Source organism: Aquarana catesbeiana, linkage group LG01 (genome assembly GCF_042186555.1).
Source record: "Aquarana catesbeiana isolate 2022-GZ linkage group LG01, ASM4218655v1, whole genome shotgun sequence".
In the NCBI taxonomy this organism is placed as follows: domain Eukaryota; kingdom Metazoa; phylum Chordata; class Amphibia; order Anura; family Ranidae; genus Aquarana; species Aquarana catesbeiana.
In genome coordinates this window covers 809,679,303-809,704,009 of record NC_133324.1, presented here as the reverse complement: position 1 = coordinate 809,704,009, position 24,707 = coordinate 809,679,303, and the positions used below count along the sequence as shown (strand labels likewise).

The 24,707-nt window shown below is 40.8% G+C and overlaps 1 protein-coding gene across 1 annotated transcript in view; it reads left to right on the top strand.

The window, feature by feature from the left end:
* Nucleotides 1-16,837, top strand: part of PDGFRL (platelet derived growth factor receptor like) — a 218,645-nt gene extending 201,808 nt beyond the window's left edge. The window contains exon 6 of the mRNA XM_073608040.1: nt 16,323-16,837. Within this exon, the coding sequence (XP_073464141.1) occupies nt 16,323-16,511 (189 nt within the window). The 3' untranslated portion in view covers nt 16,512-16,837. The remainder of the gene's footprint in view (nt 1-16,322) is intronic.
* The last annotated feature ends 7,870 nt before the right edge of the window (nt 16,838-24,707 follow it).

Here is a 24,707-nt window from a genome sequence, read left to right as displayed (position 1 = left end):
TGAAGAGATAAAAGCCAATTGCCTGTACGCCACACTTCTCCCCAGTGTGCACGAGGCCTTGTATGTTATAGATACAGTCATCTGCCATAATTTTGGATGGTTTTCTATCCACTTGTCATTTTTACTGTTCTTGCCTTTGCACATTTTTACTGCGTTTACAGTTTCTATGATACAAAATAAAATAATAATTTAGTAGGGAAACTTGAACCTCTCATAAAGGCCGCAGCAGGTCTACAGATCTCGGATCTGAAGTGCAGATATTTCATTAAAAGAGTTTCCGAGAGATATAAGAATCTTTTAGGTGATAGGTCTCCAGCATCTAATAAAAATGGATCTATATTTTACACTTTTTTTGTGAACTGGTAGGGGTACAATGTACCCGTTACTAATTCACATAGGAGGGGAGGTCGGGATCTGGGGGTCCCCTTGTTAAATGGGGCTTTCAGATTCTGGTAAAACCCCCGCACGCATACCCCCACAACCACCGGGCAAGGGTTGTGGGGATGAGGCCCTTGTCCCCATCAACATGGGGACAAGGTGCTTTGGGGGGCTACTCCAAAGCACCCTCCCCATGTTGAGGGCATGTGGCCTGGTACGGTTCAGGAGGGTGGGCGCTCTCTCGTCCCCCCCTCTTTTCCTGCGGCCTGCCAGGTTGCATGCTCAGATAATGGTCTGGTATGGATTTTGGGGGGACCCCTACGCCATTTTTTTTTACATTTTGGCGCAGGGTTCCCCTTAAAATCCATACCAGACCTGAAGGGTCTGCTATTAATTTTGGGGGAACCCCCACGCAATTAAAAAAAACAATTGACTCGGGGTTCCCCTTAGTATTCATACCAGACCCAAAGGGCCTGGTAATGGACTGGGCGGGGGGGGGACCCATGCTGTTTTTTTTTTAATGAGTTTTGTCCATATTACGGAGACCCGACAATTCATTACAGCCGCGATCAGGTTTAAATGACTTTTTTCCTTTAGAAATGTCATTTTGCTGTGGTACTGTTCTAAACATTGTGCATAAAAAACCTATAAACCATGCGCTTACTCCAAAAAAGTCATAGATGTAAGCAGCTAACACAACAAATAGAAAATTTGTAATAAATCATATGTAACCAAGTGTAGCGCTAAAAAATGAGAAAGAGAATATTGCTATACCACATATAATAGCAAAATGAATTGTGAAAAGATAGTGTTTTGTATACTTTGTGAACATTCATACATATAGAACACTTATGTTATAAAGCCTTAGGGTCACCAAAAGTGATAACAGGATGTAAAAATGGCAATAAAGTCCAAAACTGAATGTGCAGGTACGATGAACATAAATTTTGCAATGGTGATAAATTCCAAAACATATACTCGTGAGAGATTTCTGTATGTAATCCAACATGTGCTGACAAACACTTGTGCGAAACCGCCACCTAGGATGACTGGAGGCTTACCAGAAAGTTGGGACCCACCTAGCATACGCTATATGGGTCAAACAGGCTTGGATTGCTCACTGGCAATGAAGGTAGGGAACCAAGGGCTGGTGAATGGTGAAGTTGTAACGTTGCTATCCCAAAGAGGTCTTCTTCATATGGAAGCTCGGACACCAACGGACATTACCCACATGTAATGAAGAAGGGGCTCATAGCGTAATTCCGTAAACCATAAAAAATTTATTAAAAGGAAAAACACTTACATTTCATAATAAAAAGCGCTTGCAAGTAAAATGGCGGCAGTGGAGTCCTCCCGACGTGTTTCGTCATACAAGACTTCGTCTGGGGTACTTGCCCACTGCAGCCAGACTCCTTTACTCCTTTATATAGAGACAAGGACCCCTCTGATGAGAATCCAGCTCCCAGGCTTGTTTGCATTGGCACTTCCGGGGTCATCCAAAATGGCGGACCCGAGTGCTTTCCAAGCCTCTCTTTCATGTAATTCAATTCCCATAGGTCTAATGGTGTCATGTGTTTCAAGAGAAGACGTGGTGCTGAATGCCTTCCAAACCTCTCTTTCACATGATTCCATTCCCATAGGTCTAATGGTGTCATGTGCTTCAGGAGGAGACATGATGCAGAGTCCATTCCCATAGGTCTAATGGTGTCATGTGCTTCAGGAGGAGACATGATGCTGAGTGCCTTCCAAGCCTCTCTTTCAAATGATTCCATTCCCATAGGTCTAATGGTGTCATGTGCTTCAGGAGGAGACATGATGCTGAGTGCCTTCCAAGCCTCTCTTTCAAATGATTCCAATCCCATAGGTCTAATGGTGTCATGTGCTTCAGGAGGAGACATGATGCAGAGTCCCGGCGTCCAGAACCTCCCACTTCCACTTGTTACTACCCCTTATGACCTCTTAGTGGGTGTATGGAGGGGGAGGCCGTGACTCTGCGTCACCACATAAGTGACATCCCCCCTAACGTATATTACGATAAAAAACCACGCTCGCGCATGCGCGCGGCGTAGTTCAGCGCGGTGACATCAATGAAGGGCGAGGCCGCAACTGTGCGTCTCAACCTCAATCACATCCCCCATAGTCTAATAGAGACCGCGCGGCGTGGTCCTGCGCGGTAACGTCATCAAAAAACGACGCATGCGTACATCACCTCCGGTCTCCGTTCGATCACACCAGGAAGTGACCTGCAGAGAGGGGAAAAGGGCCGGAAATGATGTTGTAATCCCCAGACCGGCCTTCAAAGTGTACGCAATGAGTGTGCATTAATGGGTGAACTAAACACGATCAGGACTTCATTCAAAGATGATAGATGAGTCCATGAAAACGAAAAAAATATGAAGAAGATGGATTCTCAGCAGGAGAGAGAAGAGATGGACAATTAATTATTCCATCTCTTGACTCACTCTATGTCCCCATATAGCTCATATTGTATTACTTCAAAAAAGACAATACTTTAATAATAACTACCCAATTGTCAAAATAAAGTAAATATAATCATAATAATAATAAAATAATGTGTAACAGATGGAAAGGCACATGCATGTAAAAAGTATCAGACATAATATACACCCTAGGTATTAGTACTCCTAAACGGAAGTTGATGTTTCTTATCTCATGATAAATCTGTCAAGACTCGTTTATAAAGGCATTAACATCTACTTCCACGTTCATGCCTTGAGGAAAAAAGGTCTGTAGTTCATACGCCCAGAACATTTCAAGGCGAGAGACCCCTCTGATTTTGGCCCCCCCCTCCACGGCGGGACGTATTTGTCTATAATGACAAATTGTGAACCAGTGGGGTTACTATTATGATATTGCTTGTAATGTCTGGGTACCGTATGCTTAGAGTCCCTGCCTTTGATTAGAGCAATATGTTCCCCTACCCTTGTTGTAAACGTTCTGGTGGTACGACCAATGTATTGTCTACGACAAGGGCATGTGATAAGATATACTATGTATTTGGTACTACACGTGCAAAAAGATTTCACTGTATATCTTTTCCCCGTGACTGTGGATGTGAATTCTGTGACTTTACGTCCTTCCAGGTTATTGTGCAAACATACCACACATTTTCTACATGGGTAAAAGCCTGTCATGTTATGGAAAAAAGAAGGCCGGGATGGTGGATTTATAACATTGAGGGCTATCTGACCCTGTAAAGATGGTGCTCCCCTAAATATAATCTTGGCCTCTTCTGGCAATGACCCGCCCAGAATGTTATCATGTCTCAAGACATCCCAGTGTTTTTTTACAATGCTTTTAATTTGTTTGTGCTGGGTTGAGAAAGATGTTATCATTGCCCATTTAAACTTTTCATCAGGTTCTTTTTTTGGCTTTACCTCGAGTAAAGTTTTCCTTTCAATATTCATGGCTCTCTGGATCTCAAAATCCAGGTTGGCGTTGTCATACCCTTTGTCTATAAATTTTTGTTTAAGGACACCTGCTTGTGTGATAAATAATTCCGTGTCCGTGCAGTTCCTATGGAGCCTGAGAAATTGGCTGCGAGGAACAGCACTTAACCAGGATCTTTGATGGCAACTGGTGGAGGGGATAAAACCATTACGGTCAGTGGGCTTAAAGTAGGTGTTAAATTTAAATTTTCTGTCTACTATTTCTATCTCCAAGTCCAGGAAATGTATCTTGGTCCTGCTGGCCTCATATGAAAGGGAGATGCCCCTGTCATTAGAATTCAGACACTCGAAAAATTGTTCGAGTGTCTCAAAAGAGCCATTCCACAGGAGGAGGATGTCGTCTATGTACCTAGCCCACAGAACCAACGAAGTGGTCCCATGGGCATAGACGACATCCTCCTCCCACTTGGCCATAAACAAGTTCGCAAGGCTAGGTAGTAGTTCTGGTTAAACCAGAAGTAGTTATGTCTGGTTGCGAAGTCCAACAATTCGATTATATAATCACATTGAAAAGTTGCAAGGGACTGTTCACGATGGAGAAAATGTTTGACTGCATCTATATCCTTCTCATGGGCTATACACGTGTATAAGGATGCCACGTCAGCAGTGGCCATAATGAATCCTTCCTGTATATTGACCTCCTCTAGGAGTCTAATAGTGGAACCGGTGTTGTTAAGGTAGGAGGGTGTACGTTTCACTAGCGGTTGAAGGTAAAAGTCGATGTACTTCCCAATTCTTGCCGTAATGGAATTGATACCACTGACAATAGGTCTACCGGGTGGACATGTAGGGTTTTTATGTATTTTGGGTAAATAGTATATGGTAGGGATCCTGGGAACTGTGGGGACCAGAAATGCCCTTTCTTTTTTTATTCAAAATCTTTAAATCATAACCCTTGGTAATAAGCTGTTGAAGTTGTTTTTTGTATGCATTGGTGGGGTTATTGGGGAGTGTTTGATAAGTACCAGGTTCATTCAAAATTCTAAACATCTCCTCCTCATATTGGCTATTATCCAGAACCACTATGCCCCCTCCTTTGTCCGCGGGACGGACAACGAAATTTTTTTGTGCGCATAATGATTCCAATCCCTCTTTCGACAATGGAGAGTTTCGAATACGCTTAACAGGCAGTTTGGATAAATCACTGAGAACGAGATCCCTGAACATTTTTACTGCCGGTGCGGTGGGTACAGGAGGGGAGAAAAGAGAAGGATTCGATAGTCCTGAATGTACCGTTCCAGATGTGGCAGCCGGAAAATCTGTACGCACAGGGTTAGAAATCAAGTACCTTTGAATGTTGATTTTTCGTATGTACTTATGCACATCGATAAATGTGTGAAATTTATCTAGTTTTTTCATTGGGGCGAATTTGAGGCCTTTGTCAAGTACAGATAATTCAGCTTTCGTTAGGATGTGAGAACTTAGATTAAAGACACCCTGGCCACTCAGGTTCTCTTTCTCTTTTCGCCCCAATGAAAAAACTAGATAAGTCAGTGGTATCAATTCCATTACGGCAAGAATTGGGAAGTACATCGACTTTTACCTTCAACCGCTAGTGAAACGTACACCCTCCTACCTTAAAGACACCGGTTCCACTATTAGACTCCTAGAGGAGGTCAATATACAGGAAGGATTCATTATGGCCACTGCTGACGTGGCATCCTTGTACACGTATATAGCCCATGAGAAGGGTATAGATGCAGTCAAACATTTTCTCCATCGTGAACAGTCCCTTGCAACTTTTCAATGTGATTATATAATCGAATTGTTGGACTTCGCAACCAGACATAACTACTTCTGGTTTAACCAGAACTACTACCTGCAACAACGGGGAGTGGCAATGGGTGCCAAGTTCGCACCTAGCCTTGCGAACTTGTTTATGGCCAAGTGGGAGGAGGATGTCGTCTATGCCCACGGGACCACTTCGTTGGTTCTGTGGGCTAGGTACATAGACGACATCCTCCTCCTGTGGAATGGCTCTTTTGAGACACTCGAACAATTTTTCGAGTGTCTGAATTCTAATGACAGGGGCATCTCCCTTTCATATGAGGCCAGCAGGACCAAGATACATTTCCTGGACTTGGAGATAGAAATAGTAGACAGAAAATTTAAATTTAACACCTACTTTAAGCTCACTGACCGTAATGGTTTTATTCCCACCACCAGTTGCCATCATAGATCCTGGTTAAGTGCTGTTCCTCGCAGCCAATTTCTCAGGCTCCGTAAGAACTGCACAGACACAGAATTATTTATCACACAAGCAGGTGTCCTTAAACAAATATTTATAGACAAAGGGTATTACAACGCCAACCTGGATTTTGAGATCCAGAGAGCCATGAATATTGAAAGGAAAACTTTACTCGAGGTAAAGCCAAAAAAAGAACCGGATGAAAAGTTTAAATGGGCAATGATAACATCTTTCTCAACCCAGCACAAACAAATTAAAAGCATTGTAAAAAAACACTGGGATGTCTTGAGACATGATAACATTCTGGGCGGGTCATTGCCAGAAGAGGCCAAGATTATATTTAGGGGAGCACCATCTTTACAGGGTCAGATAGCCCCCAATGTTATAAATCCACCATCCCGGCCTTCTTTTTTTCATAACATGACAGGCTTTTACCCGTGTAGAAAATGTGTGGTATGTTTGCACAATAACCTGGAAGGGCGTAAAGTCACAGAATTCACATCCACAGTCACGGGGAAAAGATATACAGTGAAATCTTTTTGCACGTGTAGTACCAAATACATAGTATATCTTATCACATGCCCTTGTCGTAGACAATACATTGGTTGTACCACCAGAACGTTTACAACAAGGGTAGGGGAACATATTGCTCTAATCAAAGGCAGGGACTCTAAGCATACGGTACCCAGACATTACACGCAATATCATAATAGTAACCCCACTGGTTCACAATTTGTCATTATAGACAAATACGTCCCGCCGTGGAGGGGGGGGGGCCAAAATCAGAGGGGTCTCTCGCCTTGAAATGTTCTGGGCGTATGAACTACAGACCTTTTTTCCTCAAGGCATGAACGTGGAAGTAGATGTTAATGCCTTTATAAACGAGTCTTGACAGATTTATCATGAGATAAGAAACATCAACTTCCGTTTAGGAGTACTAATACCTAGGGTGTATATTATGTCTGATACTTTTTACATGCATGTGCCTTTCCATCTGTTACACATTATTTTATTATTATTATGATTATATTTACTTTATTTTGACAATTGGGTAGTTATTATTAAAGTATTGTCTTTTTTGAAGTAATACAATATGAGCTATATGGGGACATAGAGTGAGTCAAGAGATGGAATAATTAATTGTCCATCTCTTCTCTCTCCTGCTGAGAATCCATCTTCTTCATATTTTTTTCATTTTTTTCGTTTTCATGGACTCATCTATCATCTTTGAATGAAGTCCTGATCGTGTTTAGTTCACCCATTAATGCACACTCATTGCGTACACTTTGAAGGCCGGTCTGGGGATTACAACATCATTTCCGGCCCTTTTCCCCTCTCTGCAGGTCACTTCCTGGTGTGATCGAACGGAGACCGGAGGTGATGTATGCATGCGTCGTTTTTTGATGACGTTACCGCGCTGGACCACGCCGCGCGCATGCGCGAGCGCGGTCTCTATTAGATTATGGGGGATGTGATTGAGGTTGAGACGCACAGTTGCGGCCTCGCCCTTCATTGATGTCACCGCGCTGAACTACGCCGCGCGCATGCGCGAGCGTGGTTTTTTATCGTAATATACGTTAGGGGGGATGTCACTGATGTGGTGACGCAGAGTCACGGCCTCCCCCTCCATACACCCACTAAGAGGTCATAAGGGGTAGTAACAAGTGGAAGTGGGAGGTTCTGGACGCCGGGACTCTGCATCATGTCTCCTCCTGAAGCACATGACACCATTAGACCTATGGGAATGGAATCATTTGAAAGAGAGGCTTGGAAGGCACTCAGCATCATGTCTCCTCCTGAAGCACATGACACCATTAGACCTATGGGAATGGAATCATTTGAAAGAGAGGCTTGGAAGGCACTCAGCATCATGTCTCCTCCTGAAGCACATGACACCATTAGACCTATGGGAATGGACTCTGCATCATGTCTCCTCCTGAAGCACATGACACCATTAGACCTATGGGAATGGAATTATTTGAAAGAGAGGTTTGGAAGGCATTCAGCATCATGTCTCCTCCTGAAGCACATGACACCATTAGACCTATGGGAATGGAATCATGTGAAAGAGAGGCTTGGAAGGCACTCAGCACCACGTCTTCTCTTGAAACACATGACACCATTAGACCTATGGGAATTGAATTACATGAAAGAGAGGCTTGGAAAGCACTCGGGTCCGCCATTTTGGATGACCCCGGAAGTGCCAATGCAAACAAGCCTGGGAGCTGGATTCTCATCAGGGGGGTCCTTGTCCCTATATAAAGGAGTCTGGCTGCAGTGGGCAAGTACCCCAGACGAAGTCTTGTATGACGAAACGCGTCGGGAGGACTCCACTGCCGCCATTTTACTTGCAAGCGCTTTTTATTATGAAATGTAAGTGTTTTTCCTTTTAATAATTTTTTTATGGTTTACGGAATTACGCTATGAGCCCCTTCTTCATTACATGTGGGTAATGTCCGTTGGTGTCCGAGCTTCCATATGAAGAAGACCTCTTTGGGATAGCAACGTTACAACTTCACCATTCACCAGCCCTTGGTTCCCTACCTTCATTGCCAGTGAGCAATCCAAGCCTGTTTGACCCATATAGCGTATGCTAGGTGGGTCCCAACTTTCTGGTAAGCCTCCAGTCATCCTAGGTGGCGGTTTCGCACAAAGGTTTGTCAGCACATGTTGGATTACATACAGAAATCTCTCACAAGTATATGTTTTGGAATTTATCACCATTGCAAAATTTATTTTCATCGTACCTGCACATTCAGTTTTGGACTTTATTGCCATTTTTACATCCTGTTATCACTTTTGGTGACCCTAAGGCTTTATAACATAAGTGTTCTATATGTATGAATGTTCACAAAGTATACAAAACACTATCTTTTCACAATTCATTTTGCTATTATATGTGGTATAGCAATATTCTCTTTCTCATTTTTTAGCGCTACACTTGGTTACATATACTGTTCTAAACATGGGAAAACTGCTACATGTCCCCTGGGGCAGGACCTGGGACCCCAGACACTTTTTATGACAATAACTTGCATATAAGCCTTTAAAATTAGCACTTTTGGTTTTTCATGTTAGTGTCCCATAGACTTTAACGGTGTTCCGCGGCTTTCGAAATTGCTGCGAACACTGCATATTGTTCAGTGTTTGCCGCACATCCAAACAACCAAAGTTCGGCCCGAACTTATGCTTGGGCCGGACCATTCGCCCATCCCTATAGACCACTACTGTGCACCTGTGGCCTCAATCTCCCCAGACTTATTGTGTGACATTTTCTTTTGGCACGCTTTCTCCAGTTGGTCACATGAAGTGCACTGGATTCTGACTCCTATCAATAATCCCATTGCTTAAGTTCCTGGAATAGGCTGAGAAATATTGGGTGCTGTACATATTTACCAGCACACTATGGCTCTTTAAAAATGTCCAAAGGTTTGATTCAAAGTGATCACAACACAAAGAAGGAGTGCAACATTTCAGAGCCACATAAAACCCCTTTATCAACCTGTGTGGCCCCAAAACATTGCACTCTTCCGTTGCGATATGATCACTTTGAATAAAAACCTTTGGATGTTATTTGAAGATCTATGGTCTGCTGCCAAATATGTATCGTACATATTCCCACTCCTGGTTCTGGTGATACAGCACAGTGATCCTTGGATACTTCCTCGGTTCCAGCAGGCTACCGAGTCTACCACAGAAGACATCACCCTTTCCTCTCTGCAGTAGTGAAGGTCATGACTACCCCTTTGGAGACAGTTAGCCCTACATGTGGCAGACAGTACTGTAGATGCAGGGGAAAAAGGTCAGAGGGCCTCACCAGTACAAACTCAGTTAATAGCTCAAGGTAGGGATGATCACATTCTGTCTCTGAAGGGCCCCAGTTTTTTTTTTTTTTTTTTTTTACCAGTCTGATTCTCTGCCTTCCTCAGGAAACTCCACTGTTCCCTCAGGTGCACACCCCTCCTTCTACCTATCTAAAGAGGAGATTTCTGCAACCATGTTTGACTTTATGTGCTTTGTTTCAGTCCTGTTGGAGGCCATAGATTGCAGGGGTTGAAAACAATCCTCTTCAGTCCCTCCGATTTTACTATTGTGGCTGCTTCATTGCCCGAGAAGGAGATAGGCAAAGAAGATCTGTCCTCCGCATGTGAGGAATTGGATCAGGATGAGATGCCTTCTACTGGAATCTCAGCAAAATGTAATGATATCGTTGCTACCCTTTTTAAGGTGGTCTAATCTTGTTTAATATTAGAGCAGCCTGAGTTTGCTCACCCTAAGGTCTAAAGCATGGGTTCCCTAAAAATGCCCAGACCTGCTAAGACATTCCCAACTAAATCAATCTTAGAGCCCATATTTTGCAGTGACTAGCCTTACCGTAAAAATGTTTTGTCCCTTCTATGCATTTGGCTCAGGAATATCCTATTGAGGAGGGTTTTTTTTTTTTTTTTAGAAGTGGAGAGTCCCTGTGGTTGGTTCAGCCATATTTGCCCTAAGGCCTTGAACGTTCCTATGGAAGATCCCATATTAAAGGTTCCAGTGGATAGGAGATTAAATGAAGGGGTGCCCCCACTCAGAAAGCTGTCAGACCTTTAAGTCATCTGTCCCCAAGAAGTCCAAAACATTTGGGTCCAGACTCCCAAAAAACCTTGGAAAGAAATCCCGTTATGTTCTGTTGGGGACAGGAAGTGTAGGGGAATCTCCCTGATGAAACAGAGATGGCAAAAAATAAAAAAAACAACCCTACTGTATCCAAAATAAATAAAAGGTTTGCCTTTAGGTATGCATTCAGCTTGGAACTTTAAATGAAATACCTGCAATATAAGATTGATAGTGCAGTGTTACAAATATGAAATGTAAATAAGGCCTTATGCACACTGGACGTTTTGCTAACTCTCCTAGACTCCTTTGCTCTTGGCAGCAGCTGTCCCTGGATGTGGGGGTTTTTTCTGCCTCTAAACACCTATTTGGGCATTGACTCATAGTCTAACATGCAGGGGCATTTAGAGGCAGAAACAAAATGGCAAACACCCCTAGGAGCAGCAGAAAAAAGGTCCAGTATGTATTAGGCCTAACAGGGCAGGCGAACTTCTCACAGGCTGCAGTGCTGGAAATGGTTAGTGTGTGCGGCTCCCTCTGGTGGTCTGTTAACCTTTTATGGGAAAAACATTTATAACAGAATAAAAAACTCAGCTTTGTAAAGTTCAATATGGTACCCCAGAGCAAACCGTCAGGAAAAAAAAAAAAAAACATTTTCCAACCAATTTGACAAGCAACAATTAAAAAAAACAGTTAATATGGTTTATTTCTCCTAAATAGCATTGTTACTATTTGTATTAAATTATTAAAGGGAAAATATATTTGTTCTATTTTATTTTAAATGATTTTTGTAGTATACACACTAGATATGATGCTCTGGCTTTTGTTCTTTGTACATAAATGTGACACAATACTGCTTCATGCCTTCTGTATACATAGCTCTTAACTGTCCCTGTATTGCAACGATGTCCACTGTAGCTCTTTCCTCCTTATTTGTCCCTCATTTTGGTCTGATCTATATAGTTGTACATAAAATGCACTATTTATCTTTCAAAAAGTGTTTCCCAGTGTTAAACCATTCATCCAATTTCTAAATTGCTGCATTTGTACATTTCAAAAGCCAGTATATAAAGGAAAAGTAGCAGTTTGCAAAAAAAAAAAAAAAAAATACTTGTGGGTTTAACTAATTGTTTTTTGGTAGAAATCTCCCTTAGGGGGAGTGGCAGAGAATGTGTCCTAAACCTACATACATTTGATAATAAGTGTCTCTCATTCCCATCTAAAAAAGTTGGGAGGTATGTGTAGACTGTGTGTAATTAACAGTATCTGTACAAGTTCTGTATGTATGGATGCTGCTCTGAAATTCTGTTCATGTTCTGCATGCTTGGTACAATTATCAGTATATGTATAATGACCGCATGTACACAGCCTATTACAAATTCTCTTGCAACCTGCAAGTGGCTTTTGGTATCTGTTTTTATTCTTAGCACCCTACATAGCTTGCAATGTCTGCTAAACGAATTTTTTACAGTATGCATTCACAAGTCTTTATTTTACTGTGTGCATTAAGTCATGCCCCTTAAAGAGAACCTTAGCGTGTAAATGAAAAAATTGTTATCTGGTAGGATTTAATTGCAGAAGAGACTATGTATATCCCTTCTGCAATAAATGCATTTTACATATAAGGTATCAAGGTTCCTTAGATTGTTCACTGAGATGTGCCTGTGCAGCCCTACGTGCAATCTCAGCATGTCTTGCGTCTTACGACTTATGACTTACTTTCCCATGTGCATGCAAGAGAGTTACATCATCCCAGGCCTGCTAATCAAGATGACCAAAGTCGCCAAAAAAGACTGGGTGAAGATGTCAGTGGTGACAATGAAGCTTGCCGACATCTCATCCCTGGAGCGGAAGTACAGTGGACTCTAGTTCTACTCTAAACAAGCTGGCCACACCCAGTTTTTGTATATTGTTTTTCTAGCATGGACATGCCTATTTAGATATTGTGCAATGTTCCTACACTATATATTCCTAAACTCACATTGACATATTGTGAGATATAATACATGTTTCTTGCTAAATGGACATCTTGCCTTGGCTGATCGCTGCTGACCAGCAACAGAAGATGTGGCTATGATCGCAGTGGTAAAGGCCGAAGCAGACATTAGAGTACTCTACCTGACTACTTCTCCATGGTGGGTTTGGTAGGAGTAGTTACTGAACTATTCAAGGTACTGCTATATACTTGCCTATAGCAAGGCAGAACAGCAGCCTATATCTATGTTAATGGCAGCCATCAGTGCAGATCCATGTAGCAGCCCAATGTCCTTGTTATTAGGAGCACATCACTCCAATGATAAGGCTGGTAAGAAGAGCTCAGGAAGGCATACACTGACAGGAAGGATTAGCTGTGCTCTGTGATGAGAGGGATATGACTCAATGGCCATGTGGGAATAACACAGGCATATCTGTACAGCTGCTCCAGATGTTCTGCTAACAAATTCCCAGTGTTTTGTAATTAGCTCTTTAGCAATGCACTGTTGATGAAAATTATCTTCATAAAAGTAGAAATGAAAATTTCATTTTCTACCGCTTAATAGACTTTGAGTTCCCAGTTTGCACTCAAAGTTTTTTCTTATTAGACTCTTGTAAGATGTTTTTTTATCAATATGGCTAATATAGCCAAATGCCATTTAAAACAAATTTAATGTTGAGTGGCAAAATGCTTTCTTTGGAGAACAATTGTAGTTAAGTGTCTCTTGTGGATGCTGACAAACATACAAGTACAGACAGATGCCACCTGTTCTGTCAGCATTTTTTCCCCTAAAGATTACCTCAATAAGCGTCACAGCGACAGCATCTCACTTTCCTTACCCTTTCTGGCTTTTTCAGTGACTTCACAAAGAAAACAACTTACTCCAGTAATATGGCAATTGTGGTCTGAGCACAATTGTCTGTCCAACACTGGCCAGAGTCACTGTCCATTCCCAATAACACAGCTCACCTTTACACCAAGCATTTTGTAATATGTGTTTTTGAAGTTTCAAACAGCAAATACCAGACTACAAGAAAAATGTCAAGAAAAGATAAGCTCTGGTTTCTTATGGATAAATTGTATGTAAATATGTACATGATGGGTCCAAACAGCTGTCTTACCATTTGCAAACAATAGTTATACCCTAGCTAACATATTATATTTATTATCAGGAGTCATCAAGTCAATGTCAACCGCATGGACAGTTTTTCTCCAGAATGTCTTTTTTTGGGGTCTTCACAACCATATGCCTATACTTTCTTTGATTGTATCCAGTCATCATATTGTGGGTTTAAAAGGGGGGGGGAGAGGTTTGGGACTTTACATGAGGCATAGGGCAAATTGGTGCCCTGTGCCTCCATCCCTAATATTATATAAGAAGGAAGGGAAAAATTGAGGCTTTAAATGAAGTGTGTGGGGACTGCTGGAAAGTATAGATACATAGGTAATTCATGTATATACATAGGTGGATTCATAATATAATACAATGTATGTAAATAATAAAACGGATTTGATTAACAAGCTTCATCGAGTGACAAACAATACTTGTAACAATACATACATATAAAATATTCATTGATCACTAGTACGATTGGACCCCAACACAATATAACATGGATTAAGATCTAGGAGCTGGCTTGTCTATAAAATTGAAAAAAAAAAAAAACAGTACATAGTAAAGACACACTTGATGAAAATTCATACATAAAATCAAACACATGATTGTAGTAAAAAAATGCATCCTAAAAGCTTGACACGTTTTGTGGTAATAATCCACTTCCTCAGGAGCAGCTGCAGTGAAAAACTCAGCTCTAGATATAGAATATACTGTATTTATTATACATGCATATCTGTCCCTGTCCTCAAGGAGCTTACAATCTAAGATCCCTAACTCACATTCATACACATACTAGGGCCAATTTAGACATTTGCCATTTAACCTACCAGCATGTCTTTGGAGTGTGGGACACCAGAGTACCTGGAGAAAACACATGCGGGCACAGGGAGAACATACAAACTCCATGCAGGTAGTGCCCTGATTGGGATTCGAACCATTAATCCTAGTGCCGCTAGTCACTGTGCTGTCCCTTAAAATATATATTATTTCTGGTTGTGAAGAATTATTTTAATGACCAAAAGAAGTATTGTCAAAGTCCAATGCCACAGGCTAATTTCAACATAGCTATTGATGATACACCATAATAGGTCAAGTTCTTCATATACATGCTATTTAGCACATATTAAATATATTAGATGTATTCTGTGTCCAAAATAAAATGCAAAAATCCATAGCAATCACATATTTCAGATTTGTAACTGACTGCTTCATGCTGGTTACTGTACTTTGCACTTTCTGCTACTAAATATAAGTAGCCAAAGACGTGATATGAGGTCTTTGGCTGAAAAGTTGAAAGCTAGGTGGAACAAATAATATTTCCCAAGTCCCTGGGCACCAAGAGATGGCCCAAGATAATCATGGTTGACTAGTCTAGGTATAACCAGCTACTGGCCGAGGTTGGCTTTTTTTCTGCTGCCTAGGCAATTTAAGTGTATATGTTGATATCAATAATCATATTGCACTTGCACATCTGAATTTTATAATGTTCATGGCACTTGTGGTATAATGCAAGGTCACAGTTTGAAAACATGATGGCACAGATTTATCAAACTTATTACAACCATAGTGTGGCTCGAGAAGGAGCAGTAATAGTACTGGATAATGGGTTAAGACTTAGCCTCGGTTCACACCAGAGGCGGCACGACTTGCAGGTCGCCTCACCGAGGCGACCTGCACACGACTGCACGGGCGACTTGCAAAACGACTTCTGTATAGAAGTCTATGCAAGTCGCCCCAAGTCGCCCCCGAAGTCGTACAGGAACCTTTTTCTAAGTCGGAGCGACTTGCGTCGCTCCCCTTAGAACGGTTCCATTGTACTGAACGGGACGCTACTTGTCAGGCGACCTAGGTCGCCTGACAAGTCGTCCTAGTGTGAACCAAGTCTTAGACAAGACAAAGTATAGCAATATTTCAAAACATGTAGTCTCTTTGCCAATCTGACATATACTGTAATAAATAAAAGATCTGCTAAAATGTATTAAGATGGTCTAATATTTTATTTTTCAGCTGTACAATGCTAATCGGAAGCAACTTTTTGTATTATACAGAATGAACTGATCAATAATAGCTAGTATAACAGGGGAATGATATATTCTAGATGTTATTAAAGTTTTTGGGTTTAAGAGACCTTGGAAAAAACTGCTACAGGTTTGAATGACAAGCAACTAGATTTCCCTGCAGATGCCTGTAGCACCCTGTAAATCCTGCAGTAATACGGGAAAACTGGGCTGTTTCAACTAGCAAAATTCTGACACTTCCAGATTGTGTTGAAACCTACTGCTGCCTCCACATTCCAATAACCCATTACTATGATTCATCAATGGCCAATAGCAATGTGTTTGGGGGGGGGGGCAAGCTTTAACACTATAAACAAGTGTTGGATCTTTGCTTATTAGAGTGGCCTGACATCTGATCAAATCTTCAACCTTTTGGAAAATGTTGCTGATATGTGTAGGCACAGGCCAAGTGCTTGCACGTTTTGCATGCAGCAGTTTTTTTTTTTTCAATGAGAGATTCACTATTGACCATGCAATTGCCATCTGACAAGCTTTGGGCTATAAAGTTTAACAAACATTGCTTTTTTTTTTTATTGCACAGTATCAAAGGCCTGTGACTATCCAAGACTCCTGGAGGCTGGTTAACCGCGGCATTGGACACACCACAAGAGTCTCAAAAAGCATCATAACCGTGGAAGACTTTGAAACCATTGATGCTGGATACTACATTTGCAGAGCACAGAACCTTCGAGGACAGACATCACTTGCTACCAGAGTAGACAGATATTAGACACATTCCATTCCAGACAATATTGCTCTACAGGCAAAGCTTATTGTATTTCTTGCACAAATATGTTACCAGCAAGACAATTTCCATTCATTCATGGTTTCCTCATATACAGAACATTACATAACATCCTACATGTGGGACATACTGGACTGAGAAGAGTCTTCCTTGCCAAACGTTGGGGTGTAATTCTTAGGCCCTAATTATCATAACAGTAAATAATCATGAAGATAGATAATTATCTGTATTCAGTCAAATACATTACTGTATAGCATTCCATTTAATCGTGGTTCATATAAAAATGCAAAATAAATACGTATTATTTTTCATTATGGAGCCCTCTAGCTTTAAGCCAGACATCAAAATATACTTATTAGATTGGCTTAAAGTAGAACTGTGGCCAGGCTATGGACATTGAATACTTATGTAAATGAGCTTTAAAGCAAGGCCTCAATGACATTTGTAGCTGCAGACAATACGAAGTAATTCATTCTCAAATGTTATTTTGTTTACTTTTTTTTAATGTTCTTTCAATAGCTGGTTTTGATCCTCCGCACTTCCAGTCCCCAAACAAGAAATACGGGAGCAGTTATCCTCAGGACAGGACAGGAAAACACTCAAAAGTTTTAACCCTCCTTCACACTACTAAAAAAATGTGTCCCTGTTTGAGAGATTTCTTCCTGTCCTACCAAGTAAGAAAATCTTCCCAATAGTGACAGACTCAAATCTCGCCCTACTGTAACCAAAACTAAATATGTTGTGGATGGAGTTAATCTTACACACTGGATGTTTTTGGACATTTTTACAGCAGCTGTTTTTGGCTTCAGACGTTGTTTTTTACAGTCAAACTCCCCATCATGTTATCCTATGTGTCTATGCACACATAGGCTGTTAGCAGTTTTTGGCTTTAAAAAAACAAAACTAGTGGGTTCTGAGAAGAGTTTTTCAGCTGTAAACACGCTCTAACATCAAAATACGCTGTTAAACACAGTTAAATGCTCAAAAAAGCGGCTCACTAGCGTTTTTTTAATGTTTTTCATCCATTGAAGAAAAAAAACACTATTGCAAAAACGTTAAAAAACTTACTGCAAAGCTACTGGTGTTTTTATAACGTTATTTTAACGTCCAGTGTGTAGGAGGCCTTAAAATAAACCTGTCTTTAGGGAAATCTGTAAACATCCATTGCTGACTTCTGAAGATCTCAGTTTCCTGGCTGTTACATTGACCTTCTGATCTCTACACTTTCTCATTCACTAACCTGGAACTAGCATGTGATAAGTAAAGTCAGAAATCATAACGTGTATTAGAAGATACACTATATTACCAAAAGTATTATGACACCTGCCTTTATATATATATATATATATATATATATATATATATATATATATATATATATATACACACACACACGAACTTTCATGCCATCCCAGTCTTAGTCTGTAGGGGTCAATATTGAGTTGGCCCCACTCTTTGCATCTATAACAGCTTCAACTCTTCTGGGAAGGCTGTCCATAATGTTTAGGAGTGTGTCTATGGAAATGTTTGACCATTCTTCCAGAAGCACATTTGTGAGGTCTGGCACTGATATAGACGAGAAGGCTTGGCTTGCAGTCTTCGCTCTAATTCATCCAAAAGGTGTTCTATCGGGTGGTCAAGTTCCCCCATCCCAAATTTGCTCATCCATGTCTTTATAGACCTTGTTTGTTCACTGGTGCAAAGTCATGTTGGAACAGGAAGGGGCCATCCCCAAATTGTTCCCACAAAGTTGGGAGCATGAAATTGTCCATGTCTTGGTTTGCTAACGCCTTAAGAGTTCCCTTCACTGGAACTAAGGAGCCAAGCACAACCCCTGAAAAACAACCCCACAGCATAATCCCCCCTCCACCAAATGATTTGACCCGTGTGCACAAAGCAAGGTCCAAAAAGACATGGATGAGCAAGTTTGGGGTGGAGGAACTTGACTGGCCTGTGCAGAGTTCTGACCTCAACCTGATAGAACACCTTTGGGATGAATTTGAGCGGAGACTGTGAGCCAGGCCTTCTCTCCAACATCAGTGAGTGAAGTCACAAATGTACTTCTGGAAGAATGGTCAAACATTCCCATAGACACACTCCTAAACCTTGTGGACAGCCTTCCCAGAAGAGTTAAAGCTGTTATAGCCGCAAAGGGTGGGCCAACTCAATATTGAACCCTACGGATGAAGACTGGGATGCCATTAAAGTTCATGCAAGCGTAAAGGCAGACATTACAATACTTACAATACACAGCTGGAGGGCTGAGGTTGCCTACCCCTGGGCTAAAGTGTAATTATGGCTAAAATAAAAAAAAAAAAACATCAGTCTTTGTTTTTCCGATTCCCTTGTGACATAGTTTACTACCTGGAGATCTGGCCAACAAGTCTAAAGTTTTTTAACTTCCTTTAACAGACCAACCTGTCCAGCAAAAGTGACAGTTAAAGGGTCATTAGGCGATTAGCAAGAACTCCTGGGATATCGGTGTCATGTATCCCATGCAAATCGCCTAGTGACGAAATCTCGCAATACTTCCAGACTGGAAAGAATGGAAAGGAAGAGAGAGCACCGCGCAGTGGCATTACTGCGTAGGCCCAAGATCGGGAGGTGCATGCTGGGTAGCCAGCAGCACCGATTCCCGGAAATTATGAAAAGAGGGCTTCAGATCCTGCCTGCTTCCAAGATCTGGTACAGCATTCCACTATTTTAACAAACTACAAGGACCACACTTATGACATTATCTAAATGTGGTCATATATGTGTAGACAAGTAAGGAAGAGTGTTAAAAAAAAAGTATTTGGGGGACTGGAACTTATAACAATATAAAACAATTCATTAGGAATGTTGTAATTTTAAAGTTACACAGGCAAGTGCAATACTTGTGCTGAAGAAATTCCTGCTTTAGTGGGAACTAAATAAACTTTGCAAAACAAACCAAGCAACTCAACTATGCATGAAAACATAGCAACTGGAGTGGAGAAAAATGGCAGCAGATGCTCTGGACTGATGAGTTAAAATGTGAAATATTTGGCTGTAGCAGAAGGCAGTTTGTTCACCGAAGGGCTGGAGAGTGGTACAATAAGGAGTGGCTGCAGGCTACCGTGAAGCATGTTGGGGATTCCTTGCAAGTTTGGGGCTGCATTTCTGCAAATGAAGTTGGAGATTTGGTCAGAATCAATGGTGTCCTTAATGCTGAGAAATACAGGCAGATATTTATCCATCATGCCATACCATCAGGAAGGTGTGTGACTGGCTCCAAATGTATTCTGCATCAGGACAATGACCTCAAACATGCAGCCAATGTCATTAGGAATTATGTTCAGTGTAAAAAAAGAACAAGGAGTCCTGGAAGTGATGGCTTGGCCCCCATAGAGCCCTGATCTCAATAGCATTGAGTCTGTCTTACATGGTCTGGTATTACATGAAGAGACAGAAGGATTTGAGGCAGCCTACATCCACAGAAGATCTGTACTTAGTTCTCCAAGATGTCTGGAACAACCTACCCGCCGAGCTCCTTCAAAAATTGTTTGCAAGTGTACCTAGAAGAATTGATGCTGTTTTAAAGGCAAAGGGTGGTCACACCAGATATTGACTTGATTCGGATATCTCTTCTGTACATTTACTTTCCATTTTGTTAAGTGATAAAAGTAAACTAGTAACACTTCTATTTTTGAAATCATTCTAAAGCCGGCCATAGATGGTGCGATTTTCTTTCCTGCAACCACTAATTGTAGGAAAGAAAATCGTTCAATTTCCCAATTAACACAGTCAGTGTTGATAAAGGAATCCCTCCCACTGAGCTATTGTGTTCGGCCGGCTGGGGGGCACAGGGAGCCATCCCTGCCGAGGGAACACACAGTAAATATTACTAACGGGTATAGCTGCTGGCAATAAATCGCTTGTAAAATATGAAATGCTGGTTGATTGACTTGGGTACAAACAGCTTTCCCATACATGGTACGAATCTCAGCTAGTCCCTGCCAAACCGGCCGAGATTTGAACCGTCTATGATCGGCTTAAATTTAAAGCATTTTTTTCATACCTGCCTAAAACTTTTGCACAATACTGTATATACTGGCAGATAGGCATTTCAGAGTATAAAAGCTTGTTGTTTTTTTTCTTTAGGCCTGTAGATAAATATGTAGCTAGCCATAGGTATGTTTGGTCTGGGTCTGACTTTCTAATGGTCCATGGAAAAGAGGGAATTACAGAAGTCAATGCTTGTGTTATACATCACTCACATATGTATTTTTTTTTCTTAACAGAGATGTCTAGAGCAATAGTAGTTAGGAGAATAGGAGTGATTGGCTTAAGCTGCGTATACATTAGAATGTTGTTCAACATTTTTATTTTTTTTTAATTTTTTTTATCGTCATTAGTGGGGTAAAATTCATGTTCGTTTTCACCTACAGTGCCAAGAAAATTTGAAGGAGCACGATAGAATTTTTTTTCCTGAACACAAATTTTTAACAGTGTATGTGGTTTTTATTTGGTAAAGTTCATTCCAAAATGTAATTTTAAAAGCAAAACAAAACCTTGAATTACTTTTGAACGACATTTGAATGTACTGAGAATTTTCATACAAATTTTTCTAAAAAATGTTGTATGAATTTTCATTCGATATTCTACTAGTGTATACCCAGCTTTAGCCTTCCCCAATACAGTACCATTTGAGGCAGAAAAAAGTGACCAATTTCATGTGCTTGAAAGGATAATGTTGGCAAACCGGCAAAACTGTCTGGTCAAATCCTTGCGCTGACTTTACTTTCCCAACACAGGGCCAGGGAAACCAAAAGTAACTGCAAAGACAAGAAAACAGAGGGCACACCAGCTTAGCTCATTACCTTTGTGATTACTTTATTAGCATAAAAAGTGTATAGATGTATATTCACAAATGGCATATTGATATTGGATGTTGCCGTTTGTAAGTGTACATCTATACACTTTTTATACTTATAAAGTAATCACAAAGGTAATGAGCTAGGCTGGTGCGCTCTCTGTTTTCTTGTCTTTACAGTACCATTTTCCTAGCTCGTCTCATCGAAAAGTACGGTAACTGAAAGGCCAAATAACCAGAAACACAATACGACTTCTGGGCAGGCTGCTACCATCTGTGCAGAGCAAGCTACTTAATAGCTCAATTATAAAATTCTTCATTATATTTTTGTGTATACCTTCCCGCAGTTCTTAAGGATTTCATATTATCCTTTTAATACATGCCAAAGCTTAAATATTTTTATACCTTTTACAACATTATTAAAAGCATCATGGTATTTGTGTCTCTTGCAGTACACAACTGTTTTTTTTTCTTTTTAAGCATGTTGTGAAATATTTCCTGAGGTGCACTGAAAAAAAAGTGCCAGATCAAAGCTGCCTTTGCTCTGTGGGGGTGACCTGTTCCTCTGAACTGCATTAGATCGCAGACAATTGCCAAGAATCACGCAAAGCTCTTTTGATCATGGAAGAACATTAGATGGAATGCATTTATTGAACACTTGCATATCTTCTCATCATTTCTGCTCACGTACTATACACCTCTTAGAAGTCAATCCAAGTGCAATATCACATATAAGCTAAATATACGATATTAAAGGGTGTTCGTAAGTTATCTTTGGTGTTTTATTATCTAGAATACACATTTACAGATACACAGGAACCAGAGCACTTTTTTACTGGCCATGTTGCTGAATGTTACTCCACTAAGTTGAAATGGTCCCCTGGAGTCTGCTGGGAAGCTGACACTTCTGGACATGTCAAGCTCCCTGGTCCTCACAGCTGTAACTGGTGTGTCCAACTTCACTTTGCCATTACTGTAATGAAAAAAGGACAGTGGGCTATCTACCTAAATGATCTCACCATTGTGTTTTTGATCAATGGCCCTTTACCAAACATCTGTCATAGCCATTCTTACCCCATGCCCATTTGTTCCTAGCATCTTATTTGTAAGTTAGAAGACACTGTATGGTGTTATTCATTCATAAATGAAAGATTACTAGCCCACAATGCAAGGGGTACATGGCATTGGTCAATATAAATAGTAGTGCACAGTGTCTGATGATGTGACTCTAGAAGCATGCAGGATTGCTTGCAAGAGGACCTGTATGCATTGTCAGTAGCTGGCTTTAGAAATCGAATGTCAATTGTAGTCATTTTCAATGGCCAAAACTGACTTGACAGGAGAATCCTAACCATGATTAAAACACACACACAAAGAAACAAAGTAGAACTAAAGGCAAAACATTTTTTGTCTTTTTGGATAGAGTAATGGGAAGGGTATAACCCATGTCAAGTTTTTTTTCTGCCAATTGTGTCCCTTTGGGGAGATTTCTTTTCACTTCTTGTCCCATAGCCAGAAAGGAAAGGGGGAAGAAATTCCTCTAAAACGAAGGAATCCCTTGATTGTCACCATTGAATCCCAATTGAAAAATAACTTAATTGTTCCTATTCTAGGGACAACCCAAAATTCAGGATTTTGTTTGACATTTATTTTTGGAAATAACAGTGAATAAGACTAATAGAGAGGGTGATCCTCCCTAATGGAGGAAAAGACAGCAAAAAAAAAAACAAAAAAAAAAAAAAAAAAAAAAACTATCAGGTGTTCTAATCCCTCTCCACTCCTTTCAAAATAAATAAAAAAAATGTTGCCTTTAGTTATACTTGTAATAGTATATTATGTGCGTTTTTTTTATTTTTATTTGATGGTAAGCTGCAGCTGCACCCTAAACAGGTAATTTAGAAATAAGATCAGGGCTACCAAGTGTGAGGTCCTCTGGTGGTGTTGTTAATAACCGGTTTGTTACTAAATCAAGAAAGGGCACACTGTGCAAAGAGTGCCCATAGGTCGGATCTCAATATGGCCAATTAGGGTCAGACCAGCAAAACTAGTCAACATTTTTCTGGCCAATACCTAAAGCCCCCAGAAGAGGTTGCCTTCTTTCTGCTACTTCCTCCTTTTATTCAAGTGATCTAAGCATGCATTGCTTATGAATAAATATTTTATAATCTTATATATAGTTGGCAAAAGTATCGATTGCCTTTTGCTTCCCGCAATACCCTGTACAGCAGCACTTAGGGAGACGGACAGTGGTGTGGACCATTCATGACTTCACTGACAGTGTTGTTTATACAGTACAGACTGTTTATACAGGTCACATGAGTGCTTCCTCAGCCATGGTCTGGAGAATAGGTGATCCCAGGGAGCTGTGAGGTCAGGCTGGAGCAACAAGTACGACGACTTGCTTTGTGCACTGGTCCAAATGTTTTGGTGGAGGAGGGATTATGATGTGGGGTTGTTTTGCAGGGGTTGGGCTTGGCCCCTTAGTTCCAGTGAAGTGAACTCTTAAGGCATCAGCATATCAAGGCAGACAGACAATTTCATGGTCCCAATTTTGTGGGAACAGTTTGGGGATGGCCCCTTCCTGTTCCAACATGACTGCGCACCAGTGCACAAAGCAAGGTCCTTAAAGACATGGATAAGCGAGTTTGGGGTGAAGGAACTTGACTGGCCTGCACAGAGTCCTGACCTCGACATAAGATAATTACTTTGGGATGAATTTGAGTGGAGACTGCAAGCCTGGCCTTCTTGTCCAACATCAGTGGCTGACCTCACAAATGCGCTTCTGGAAGAATGGTCAAAAATTCCCATAGACACACTCCTAAACCTTGTGGACAGCCTTCCCAGAAGAGTTGAAGCTGCCCACTCAATATTGAACCCTACGGACTAAGAATGGGATGCCATTAAAGTTGATGTGCGTGTAAAGGCAGGCGTCACAATACTTTTGACAATATCGTGTATCTGTCCCTATTGAAAAAAAAAAATCAAAATCAAAAAACACAAGTGTGGAAAGGATTAAGCAGTAAGGTTTGTAAGATATTAAAAAACAAAACAAAAAACAAACACTAAATCCATGTATTTGATCCTGGTAATTAACCTGTCCTACGTCAGAGCGAATACGCGAAACATTCCTAACACATCCATTTCTCCCCTCTGCATATTGGAGCATGAATATGAAGACGTATAAAGCGGCTATTATTCTGTAAATCATTTCAGTGGAAACACTAACATAGACCCATCATTTCCATGACTAGAAAGAACAAATACATTCCACAAAACATGTAATTTATGTATCCAAAACATGTAATTCCTTTTAAACATACCAGATCATGCATTTCTCCACTCCCCGA